At 41.8% G+C, this 12,888-nt stretch overlaps 1 protein-coding gene across 1 annotated transcript in view; it reads left to right on the forward strand.

Annotated features, from left to right (window-relative positions):
- Positions 1-7,949: 7,949 nt before the first annotated feature.
- Positions 7,950-12,888, forward strand: part of LOC111864896 (GILT-like protein 1) — a 42,631-nt gene continuing 37,692 nt past the window's right edge. Inside the window, exon 1 of the mRNA XM_023852493.2 lies at positions 7,950-8,145. Within this exon, the coding sequence (XP_023708261.1) occupies positions 8,095-8,145 (51 nt within the window). The 5' untranslated portion in view covers positions 7,950-8,094. The remainder of the gene's footprint in view (positions 8,146-12,888) is intronic.

Raw genomic sequence — 12,888 nt, forward strand, 5'->3', positions numbered from 1 at the left:
GGGGCAGGGTAGACGTACTCAGATGGGCCCGTTAGAAAGAGCTAGTCTCAAGCCACCTGAGGACGGAGACAGATCCAGTCTCCGAAACGTTGTGGTTTTTTTGTCTTATATATACCAGACAATGGATAAAGTCCAAAATAAGCCTTATAGTTCTGCACAGCATACACCATAGTCAGAATCCTTTCAAGTCTAGCCCTAAAAGCTATTTGACCCACCAACTTCATTATATCTAGAGTGCAGGCTTATATCTTTCAAGACAGGAAAAACTTACTGAAGATATACGGGAAGAGTTTGGTCAGGTTATATATAACTGTTCTAAGTGCCTGGAACTTGGAAACAAATTACAACATACGCTCTCTGAGTTAAAATCATTGCAATTAGTAAATAAACTCTTGTTTAAGGAGTTAGAAGAGATTTCCACTAAATTTGAGGTTATGACTGGTAAAACGCTGAATGAGAAATCGGACAAATCACAAAATGAGTGGAGTAATATTGAATTTAAAACATAGAAATACTAGAAGGAACAGTGAACTAAAAGGATCAGATACACCATACCTTCCTCTCGCTACAAATAAATACGATATGCTATCAAATATGATAGACCATACAACAAGGGAAGAAGATGCCTCATCCAGCCTCAAGGGAACCTACTCTGAACCAAAGTTGGAAGAAACAAATCTTGTTACGTGTGATAAAGAACCAATCCTAATTTCTGGTAACAATACAAAATAGAAACAAATACCTGTAATAGTAAATGGTGAAACAGTAACTAACAAATATGACAATTTAATACCAGTTCCAAGTTTCATTCATAATAGCTTAAACAAAATAAATAACCCCAATTATAAGGAATTGAAGAATGAAGGGAAAGAAAATAATCATAATATTGTAGCGTGACATACCCAAACACGGTACTACTAATACTACACGCTAACAGTCAACAGGCAGCAGCCAGTGGTGTAAGTCGTCTGTTCGACTCACTTAATAAATCTATCCTATCTACCAGACTGGACTTTGAGTTTTTCTAACTTCGATTGGACTTCGCTCCTCTCCACATCCTGTTCGTCATCTGCAATTTCCTGGCAATCCGGTAAAACACACAACTACCGGCGATCCACGTAATTTTCGGACATACTCGCAAGAGATCTAAATTTGTTTGTATGGAACGACAAGACTGCTCTGTCCACCTACCACTTTGTCTTGCACGTCGAACCATACAACATAGCTAGCGAGTGGACAGTCGCAGTCGAGAAGGTGAGGCTGCATGTTACCGACTTGGCAGCGCAGGACGGAGTGAGAGAGACACTGTCTAGGATCCGTTACACGGTAACCACTAGCGGCGACGAGGTGAGGAAACATAGTCCTTTGGAAAGCGCCACAGTTCTCTGCAGTTACGAATCCCAAGAGTTAAGTAAATCCAATTACGAATCCAAACGCCGTGTCTATCACTGAATGCGTATTATGACATGATGGGATCGTCCAAAAATATTATCTTAGAGGCGAACACATCTTTCTATACACAAGGGCATGGCATATCACTAAAAAAACAGTATTCCAGTGTGTAAACACTGTTCTGACCCAATATTTTTGTGCGCTGTATGCCATGTCATGAGTTGAAAGCACTAGCTAACCATCTCTTGCAGAAATATTGTAAAGAAAGAGTGCAAGGGAAGAGCTTAATTTTATGACTTTATACTTTCATACAGAGATTTTAATGTTACATATTATGTGAAAAATTATGTGTTCCCTGTGTATAAGAACCGGGAAACGTCTTACAAAGAAGCAGGAAAACCTGTGACACCTCAAGTGCATGAATATTAGAGACTTGCCCTATGCAACATGCAGCAAGAAAGGAAACCATATATTTCTCTGAAACGTCGGCTGCTTTTCAACGGATTATTAGGTCTTATATCCCGGAAGACAGAAGCCTTTACAACCACGGGTGCGAGAACCTCAAATCCCTCATCATTATGCCTCATTTCAGAAAATGTAAATTATTAAAACAGCACGACGCATAATTTTACCCGCTGTTGTCTGACGCTGAAACTTCGTCTCTCACACTGAGGGAGTACGTACAAGATTAGTGAGAGCGATTAAAAGCTGGTAGTGAAGAGAGTCTCTTAACCCCACAGAGAGGAAATCATTGGAGGCTGGAGCCAACTGCGTAATGCGTAACTCCATATTTCCTACCGTTCAATAATTAATTATTGTTGAGAACAGATATGAGATATACCCACAAAATTCTGGACGAAATACAGGAATGGGAGAGACTACTTACGAGACTTAAGCATAGACGAGACGATGATATTAAAATGTAAAGGGTGTAGCGATGTGAACTAGATTAATTTTGTACTCCTTTTGGCTTATTTTGGACTTCACCCATCGTCTGGTATGTAAAATACAAAAGACCACGACGTTTCGGAGACTGGATCTGTCTCCGTCTTCAGGTGGATAGGGAAAGATCACTGGTCCAGTGATTGAGACTAGCTCTTTCTAACGGGCCCAACTGAGTAGGTTTATCCTTCCCTATCCACCTGAAGACGGAGACAGATCCAGTCTCCGAAACGTCGTGGTCTTTTGTATTTTACATACCAGACGATGGGTGAAGTCCAAAATAAGCCAAAAGGAGTACAAAATTAATCTAGTTCACATCGCTACACCCTTTACATTTTAATATCATCGTCTCGTCTATGCTTAAGTCTCGTAAGTAGTCTCTCCCATTCCTGTATTTCGTCCAGAATTTTGTGGGTATATCTCATATCTGTTCTCAACAATAATTAATTATTGAACGGTAGGAAATATGGAGTTACGCATTACGCAGTTGGCTCCAGCCTCCAATGATTTCCTNATTAATTTTGTTTTGAATAGAGAGCAGTGACGAGTTGGGAAGACGAGTTTTGGCCACCCCCCCACTAATCAGGCCTGTACTCACCAAGATACGGCTGGTACTTCTCAGCCGCACTGAACGTAATGACAGTATTGTCCTCCTTACACCCCAACCGACAACTTTTCAGCAACCCGACATTTCGGATTCCCCGCTGTATGCTTGTTACGTCATCGAGGTATTGATGTTTGAGGGTCTGGCAGTGGTTGAAAGAGAAGGCATTCTGATACTGTTGGGGGGAGGGGGAGGCTATAAATGTGTATACTGAATAAACAGAACTCTCAACTCTCTCATAATAAAAAGAATATTTTTACAAAATATTACACAGCATCTGAGAGCTGGGATAGCTCAGTCATATTGCGATTGGCTACGTACTATACGGCTGGGGTTCGATTCTGTAAACGATTACTCCTTTTTAGTAATATACTTGCCCTAATTTATGCATACCTTTATTACTAACTTTTGTATTTTCACAGAACTTAAATTACGAGTTTGGGCAAATTGCGTACATTACTACGCACTATAAATTGCCGTGAGCTATATACGAGGGGGTACCCAAAAGAAACCGAACTTATTTTTTTTAACTTATTTATTCAAATTTTATTCAAAGTACTCTCCACTTACACTAATACACTTGTCTAGTCTTTTATTCCATTTTTCAAAACATTGTCTAAATTCATCTATTGAGATACTTGACAGCGCCTCCGTCGTTTTTTCCTTTCATGTCTCTTTTCATTCGTGGAAACAAAAAAAAAATTCGCACGGGGCAAGGTCGGGTGTGTATGGAGGGTGAGGAACAGGGGTCATACCATTTTTGGTCAAGAATTGTCGTACAGACAGGGCTGTGTGAGCAGGGGCATTGTCATGATGGAAAAACCAGTCACCCGACTGCCACAAATCTGGCCGCTGAGCTCCAAGTCACTCCCGACAGCTCCACAATTTCTTCAATGGTCCGTCGTCGATCTTCCTTGATGATTTCACGAATTTTTTCAACATTTTCATGTGTTCGGGCCGTGGAAGGACGACCAGAACGAGGTTTGTCATCAATTGACATTTCACCATTTTTGAAACGGGAAAACCACTCAAACACTTGAGTTTTCCCCATAGCATCGTCCTTGTACGCCGTTTTTAACATTTCAAGAGTTTCTGTTCCACTTTTCCCTAGCAAAAAGCAGAATTTCATGGCCGCACGCTGTTTTCGAAAATCAGCCATTGCAAAAATGACGATCACACAAAACAGTTGTCACTATAAACTCTGCCGAAACTAGTCCTTACCTTCTGAAGCAACGGTAGTCGGCTTATCGACTCAGGAATGTTAGCTGTATGCGCTCATAGCGGCAAAACGCGGTACTACAAAAGCTCTGCCCACAAAAAAATTAGTTCGGTTTCTTTTGGGTACCCCATCGTATTCAGAGGGGATGAATCAATGTCTTGTGGCTCTTGCGAAACTCCCGATTTAGTTCTTTCTTTGTCTAACGATGGGTGATGCAAGCCCAAGGAGTAGGTAGCTAGGGGCTTTACAACGGTACTTCCCACCAACAACCAATCAGCTTACTGAAATTGTAATATGACATCATATTGACGCTGAGATGTCGATATGTAAAGTCCCTTGTCCACAATAGACGCTAACTGGTTCTGGGATCGTAAAGATGTTATCGTGTATGTATCGTCTAAGAACAAAGGACCAATACAGGTCCCTAGCGCTATGGCATTACAATATGTAATACAAGTAATATGTAAATTTCAATGAAGCGAGTGTTGAAAAGGGTTTATCGCGGTTTTGTTGACCATCTATGTTCAAGTCAAAGCCCACTTAACGGCCCAAGAGATTGTCTCATGTTCCCCGACTGGGTTGGCGCCCAACTACTATTAAGGTGAGTCTGCGTCGCTAAAGGCGATTCACCAGGAAGGGGCGGCGCCCATCTTTAACGGTTACTGCCAGCGTCTAAGTCCACCATTTCTACAAAGCGAGCATCTCCGGCCAACTTTACCCATCACTGCTAGTGGCTCCGGTCAACTTTATCCAGCCATTGTTGCAGTCAGCGTACCAACGCCTGGATCCACCAGTGAGCACTTTTCCACAAAGGCAAAATGGCAACAAGTAGCGTACCAATGTGTGGTTCCACCAGTGCGCACTTCCCCACAAAGGCAAAACGTCCACAAGTAGCGTACCAACGCGTGTTTCCACCAGTGCGCACTTCCCCACAAAGGCAAAACGGCCACAAGTAGCGTACCAACGCGTGGATCCACTAGTGCGCACTTCCCCACAAAGGCAAAACGGCTACAAGTAGCGAACCAATGCGTGGTCTGTCGCCCTTCACAAAAGTTTTACGGCTACAATTCCAGGCAGGGACAAGAATTTTTTCTCTACTCTAAAGTGTCCAGACAAGTTTTGGGATTCATCCAGTCTCCTATTCAATGGGTACCGGGAGTTATTTCTCTGGGGGGTAAAGCGGCCTTGGAGTGTAGCTGACTGCTCACCTCAATCTAGTATGGAGCTCAAGAATGGTGGAGCCATAACTCCACTCACCCATACGTCTTCAGCACCCTGATGATTAATTAATTAAGCAGTAAGACTGTAAAAGTAAAGTAAAACTATCCATGAAACAGGCCGTGAAAGCCAATGGGGTTGTGAGACGTTGAGGGTCCCACATTATCTAGACAATCGGCTCACAGATGGCGATAAGGTTGTCCGCGCTTTACTCCCCAGAAAAAAATATTTAATTCCTGGTACCCATTTCTGTTAGAGGCTGAGTCGACCCAGGGCAATAGTGCGACTGGAAGGATTAGGTCAATTGAAAAAATCCAATGACCTTATCGGGACTTGAACCCCCGTCCTTCCGGCTTGTAGCATAGTGCCTCAAACAACTACGGTACCGTGTGCCCCAAACAATTAAGCAGAGGGACAAAATTACAAGGGCTTTGTTATGAACGTGGAGATGAATTCTGTGGCACCACCGAAGTCTCTACGTAAGTTTACATCTAGATGGAAGGGGAATATTAAAATGAATCTTAGAAAAATATTTGAGGATGAGGACTGGATTCATACGGTTCAGAATGGCGGCAATAAGTCTTCCGCTTCTATAAAATGCAGCGAATTTATCAACCAAATGTCTATTAAATTGCCAAGAATGGCCTTGCTGCATGGATCTAGTTGTGTATGTCTAAATCAATTATAAATGTTAAATTTATTCACTAGCAGATTTCAAACCATTATTGAAAAACTATGGACGTTTTAGCAGCACCATTTGAACCCTGGCTTGTAGGCTGGATAATTCTGAATTTAAAATTTAATAAAAAGAACTACAAATATAAATCACTCCGTCCAATGTGACCTGTAAGTTTATTACTACATGAAAAACTTAACACCCTTACATGTTTCGGTCTCTGCGGACCATCTTCAGAGGGCAAACATCACTACAAATAGGAAACCACCTTCACATAAGTTGTTTAGACGTAAAGTAGTGATGTGTAGTGATGTTTGCCCTCTGAAGATGGTCCGCAGAGACCGAAACATGTAAGGGTGTTATGTTTTTCATGTAGTAATAAACTTACAGGTCACATTGGACGGAGTGATTTATATTTGTAATTGTTAGTGTGACGGACCAAAATGAAACAAATCAAATTTAAAAAGAACTCTCTGAAGATTTGTAAGACGAAGTTTCAGACATTTCTGTATAGCGAAAGCCTATTTTCAATATTCAGCCCATCCGAACCTAAATCCGCTGTGAAATCTCAGAGAGTCGCATTAAGCAATCCTTTGAAATTTTCGGTCGGATATTTGAAGTGGGGGCCGCACTCAGAGTTTCTCGGTCCTTTATGAAGCTTGGATAAAATAAACACGTGTTTGCACATCAGCCCACTCCGGCGCACGGCGCATAATAAAAAGAAGGGTTACCGGCTTTAGGGGGTGTAGTACGCACTTAAATGAGCGAAAGACTGACAGTCAACACACGTCCAGAAATTAGAGCCTGCTGAGACATGAGTCCCCGTAACGAGAAAAGTGGAAGACCCCGGAACCAGCGTGTGAAGAATTGCAGCTGCAGAAGTTATCGGTGTTTCCCCTGTCTGGAGGATGCTCCATGAACAGTCACTTCAGCCACACCACACACAGAGCGAGTGGAAGTCCTCACTCCTCCTGCAAGGGCGTGGTTTTGCCAAACCCTTCTCGCAAAAATGCGTTGCAAACACACAGTTTCTAGCTAACATCCTGTTTTCTGATAAGGCGGGACTCACAAAGGGCTGTATTGAGAACTTCCATAGTATCCACATCCGGGTGGATAAGAATCCCCACACCAACGTGGCGTCAAGATATCAGCTTCCATTTTCCATCAAAGTCTGGGTGATCAATTCTCAGGAACAGTTGTGTTACCTAACAGAATAACAGACAACAGTGCACCACCGTTTCTGTTGGAACATGTGCCCTTTTATCAACAATAATACACGTGATTCACGCATGATGGGATATCACCTCATTTTCTCAGCATTATGAGACAGCACCTGAACCAGACTTTCGGTAACAGTGAAAAGGATGCAGAGGACCATTGTCTAGGCTGCACGATCTCCTCGCCTTAATCCTCAAGAGTTTTTGGTTATGGGGCACTTAAAGGCTTCGGTGTATTCAGTGCCGATCAATGACTTATAAATAACGAAACAACAAATATCAGGAGAGTCGAGTGAGACGAGGAATTTTCGACAGAGTGCACACCTCTGCGACACAAAGAGCTGAAAGTTACGTTGCAGTGCATGGGAACCACATACTGCTGTAGAGATCACACGACCATGGCCAATATAGCAGCAGGCTCTTGTTCCTTGACATAATTCATTGACTGGAAATGTTTGCACATTTAAGTCAGTATTGTACCCCCTTAGAGCCTATAGCTTTCCAACACTCTGTATCCCGGAGTGTTATCTTTCTGTAATAGGGTATTAAAGTCCCCCGACATAAAAATTTGTTTCTGCAGCCGTTTCAGCAGAGGCTGACGACACAAAGTAACTCGTAAGACTACCGCAGCGCGGCACGGCGCTGGCTTCATCTCAGTCATCTCAGTAGTGGAAAGCGTGAGCAGGGTGAGGAAGCAGACCGAACGATTGAGGAGCACTTGACTTGAGGATAAACGGTTGGATACGCTAACTGCTTTAGCACTAGTGTGACGAGTGTGATTATCTTCCTGCCCCTATTCAATTTAAAAAGTAATATTAAGAGTACGATGCGACTTCTATTGTCAGTAGTTCTGATTTTTGCTGCAACTGAAGTTCATGTAAGTATTTACTGGGCCCCAATCGATTAAATTGAAATTAATTTAAGTGCCCCTCATACCCCACAATACAGTGGCAGCAGATAAACCCTCTGAAAGGTTGGCAGCGTCAAACTGTTTTGAAGGATCAGTATGAAATAAATATTACATTCAGGGTGAAGATAAGATCAGACTTAAATTGGGTAATTCTTGCGACCATTCAGTTCAGATTTATCATCCCGTGTCATATCTAAAATTATAAATACCGAATTAATATACATAAACTGATTTACCAGCGAACTTCTATGCGTGTGAAACTTAGTATCTCGCCTTATAGACGAGCTGCGGTTTAGGGTGTTTGAAAATTGGTTTGGTGAGGAGAATATTGAAAATAATTTCATAATGAGGAGCTTCACAATTGAATGCTTCAACGGATATTACTGGTGTAATCAAATCAAGGACGATGAGGTGTGCAAAACACAGAGTTCTAATTGGAAAGATAAAACATTAATAGAAGTCCAAAAGGATATAGACCCAGGCTTAGATGGGCGGTTATGTTAAAATAATTCTTAAATAATATCTAACTTCTGACAGTTCGTAGATGCATCAGCTGTCAAACAGTCCCCTCCCCCCACATGTAGTTTATGAGGAATAGGACTTTTGGGCGTTGAAATGGACACCGATTTTCGCATCCAGAACGTTTAGACTCTAATATGTCGGAGCACATAGGTCTATTCTTGGATATGGACAGCAGTTTTGTCTTCAGTCTGATTACATTGCAAATATTTATATTGGCCTTAGCGCGAAAACAACCTCATTATTGACTTATTGTAAAAAAAAAATACATATGGACGCATATGTCAGCTGGGTCACACATCACACTGTTCTTGCATGTGTGCGGTACGACAGTTTACACTACCATGCACACCCGCTCTTTGTAACCCAACTTGCCGATCTGTCGCTCTTTGAAATTAAGTGCGTATGATAGAAGGTGTGAGTTGGGCAGCCACTTCTCCAGATAACCCACATATATCCTGAAGATGGAAGTAGCACGTTCCTCCGAAACGTAACTCTCGTTAGTACGAACCGTTATCAAAACTTAAAGGACCTCAATGTGGAACATAAAAGATTTTGTTAAGTTTTGAAAAAATAACTCATAATATGAAAAATGTAATTATTAAATTTAATAGACTTGAAAGGATTCTGACGATGGTGTATACTGCACTTCTTTTGGCTTGTTTTGGACTTCATCCATCGTCTGGTATGTAAAAGACAAAAGACCACAGATCCAGTCTCCGAAACGTCGTGGTCTTTTGTCTTTTACATACCAGAAGATGGATGGAGTCCAAAACAAGCCAAAAGAAGTACATTAAATTTAATGGTAAAGATCCCAACACTTAGTAGAATGCATAACTAAAATGTGATTCTCATAGTCAAATGGAGAAGAATCTTTCTGTGGAATCAACTAATTCTCCAGGTTCTCAAGAAATATTTTCCCTTAAGGTTTTCCTACTAAAATTTCGTATGCATTTCTGAACACTCCCCGTGTGTGGTACGCCTCGTCCTTCCTGATCTGACCATTCTGACAATGCTTGTTGGAAAGCTAAACATAACGCAGTTCTCTCCAGCCCCATGTTAATTCCTATATTCTGCTCAATCTGATCTCAAGCACCTTCACTCCTCCGGCGACAGACAATCTTCAGGCAAAATTACACTACTCTTTATTTTATTCTTCAGGTTTCTGATAGCAGACTGGAGGCCACAGGTTCCGAACTGAATTCTGCGGGTTCGATCTCCTTGAAATTCCTTCCCAATGCAATATTCATTTGTTACAAGTGTAAGAAGCTTCAGTTTCTGTAAATTGAATTTTTGATTAAAACATTTGTCTAAATGCAAACATATGTCTCTCTTCAAGTGACAGACTTCCAGCTAGCATATCAACTGCGTTAGAACTGCGAATAGTTCATTAGGCGTGTGTAATTACATGCGATCAGAGGGTATGGTTGCAGTGAGCAAGCAAACGGCACACACCACATGCCCGTGAAATGAAGCGTGATTCCCGGAACCCTGACAGCGATTCTGTCCATTGCCTCTTCCTTGCGTGGGACGCAGTGTAGAAGTTTTACGGCAGCCCCCACCCAGTCCAGTCTCATGACTGCTCATGACTGTATTCTAAACGCTAAAATGTACACTTTTTTCTCTAGAACGACCAAACTGCACGGAGCACAGTTCTTCTACAGAACCTAATGGTTTCTAAACCGGTAAATAAATGTCCGGTATTTTATTGAACCCGAAGGCTTATTACCATGTTCACAAGTGTTCTCAAACGATTCCTGTTATTAGCCAAATGAATGCACTCCTATCCCACACCTTATTTCTGTAACTTCCTTTTTAATATTATCTTCCCATCTAGGCTCATTGTTCCAAGTGTGATCTCTTCCATTCAGGTTTTGGCATAACCCCTGTACTCACTTAACCTGTCCTGCACGTCTCCCCCTCCTTGATTTCGTCACCGTAATAGAATTTGGCGCGAAAACAAATCATGCAATGGTCTCCAGATCCGTCTGGCTTCTTTCGCTTGCAGTTATTCATTAACTGCCTCAAACTTCCTTGCAGTTGATGAATCTTAGTGTTCATAAACAAAACCACATCATGAAGGAATCTCGGCTATAATCACTTCTAGCCTCACTCAACCCCGGAGGAACATGAACAACTATACAATATTTATACATTTACTTGGGAAACTTACATTTATCCCACAACAAACCACGAAGATTATGGACCTTAACGTGCAATTCGTTATACCCGCATGAGAATTATGTGATCACTAAAACACTGCAAAGAGCGCTAGTCACTTGGGAACGGAGTCAATAATATTCAGCTAAGTGCATTCCCTTGGGACCTGCTTGTCAGTATCCCCCCTCCCCAATTTGAATGTAACATATCGCTGCTGCTGTTGTTACCACTACTATTCGTAGCAGTGTTGTTGTTGTTACTGTCATCATCATCATCATGATCATCACACATGCCAACATGGGCCTAATTTTTTTAACTTCGGGTTATTGCTTTCTAGCTGTTAGTAACCCCATTATTATTGATAGAGGAAGTCATAGAAAGAAGGTAAAGCTATCCCTGTAACAGGCCGTGGACGCCCATAGGATTGTGAGACGTCAAGGCTCCCATATTTATTATTATTATTATTATTATTATTACTTCATTTGTACCGGAATCCCTAATTCGTATAGTGGCTAGGCTACGGAATGGATGACCGAGGAGTCCAGATTCGATTTCCGGCAAGGGGAAATACCTCAGTCTTTTCGAAAATAACCAGATCGGCCCTGGGGTCCATTCAGCCCTCTAATCAAAGGGTTTCTGGAGCTCTATCACCAGGTAATGAAAATACCGTGACGTGGAGCCAACCACTCACCTCAAATTTGTGCCGACTTTGAGGTTGTGCCTTCTGATGCTAAATTTAGCTCGGTAGAAATTTGTCCTTATCTTCTGCTTATTATTATTATCGTAATTGCTCTTATCTAAGGAATCAGTCCAGGTCTGAGGCCCTGTGTAACATTTCGTAAAACATTATTTTTGAAATTGAGGTGTCACTCCACGTCCCACCACCAAGCTAAAAGAACACCCCTATTGGCTGTAAGGGACTGCTTATTCAATATATTCGCAGCTAACGTCCATACCTAGAGGCCGTCTCCTCCATCCGCAACCCCAGGACAAGCCATGCCATGGTGACGAGCGCCCCAAAATGCTTTATCGCCAACGCTTTTCAACTTTCTTTTACTCTTAGAATGTGCGATAGGAAGGTCCAGGAACACCAGGTGGGACTGCAATTAAATGGGACACATCAGCTGCTAGTCTCTGCTGATGATGTGAATCTATTGACAAATAACATAGACTCCATAAAGAGAAACACACAAGTTCTAACTGACGCTAGTAAGGAGGTTGGTCTAGATGTAAACAGAGAGAACTAAGTATATGTTGCTGTCTCCTCACCAGAATGCAGGGTAAAATCGTGACATAAAGAGAGCTATCGGTGTTTTGAAAATGTGGCACAGTTCATATATTTGGGAATAACAATGACAAATCAAAACCTGATTCAGGAGGAAATTAAGAGAAGATTGAACTCGGGTAATGCTTGCTACCATACAGTCCAGAACCTTTTGTCTTCTTGTTTGCTGTCCAAAAACATAAAAATTGGAATATATAAAACTGTAATTTTGCCTGTCGTTCTGTATGGTTATGAAGCTTGGTCTCTGATCATAAGGGAGGAACATAGACTGAGGATGCTTGAGTACAGGGTGTTGAGAATATTTGGACTGAAGAGAGATAAAGTGACAGGAGACTGGAGAAAACTGCATAATGAGGAGCTTCATAACTTATACTCTTCTCCAAGTAAAATTAGAATATTGAAGTAACGGAGAATGAACTGGGCAGGACATGTTGCACGAATGGAGAAAAGAGGAATGCATATAGGATTTTGGTGAGAAAGACAGAAGGAAAGAGATCACTAGAAAGACAAAGACACAAGCGAGTGAATAATAATAAATGAATGTCAGAGATTCGATGGGGTGGTCTGGAGTGGGCTGATGTGGTTGAAGATAGGAACCAACGGAGGGCTCTTGTGAATATGGTACTGAACTTTCGGGTTCTATAAAATGCTGGGAAATTCTTGAGTAACTGAGAGACTGGCAGCTTCTCAAGGAGGACTCAACTTCGTGAAGTTAGTTGTGACCCTTGTTGCCATTGTCATTGTGT

The sequence above is a fragment of the Cryptotermes secundus genome, unplaced genomic scaffold, assembly GCF_002891405.2.
Source record: "Cryptotermes secundus unplaced genomic scaffold, Csec_1.0 scaffold2097, whole genome shotgun sequence".
Taxonomy (NCBI): Eukaryota; Metazoa; Arthropoda; class Insecta; order Blattodea; family Kalotermitidae; genus Cryptotermes; species Cryptotermes secundus.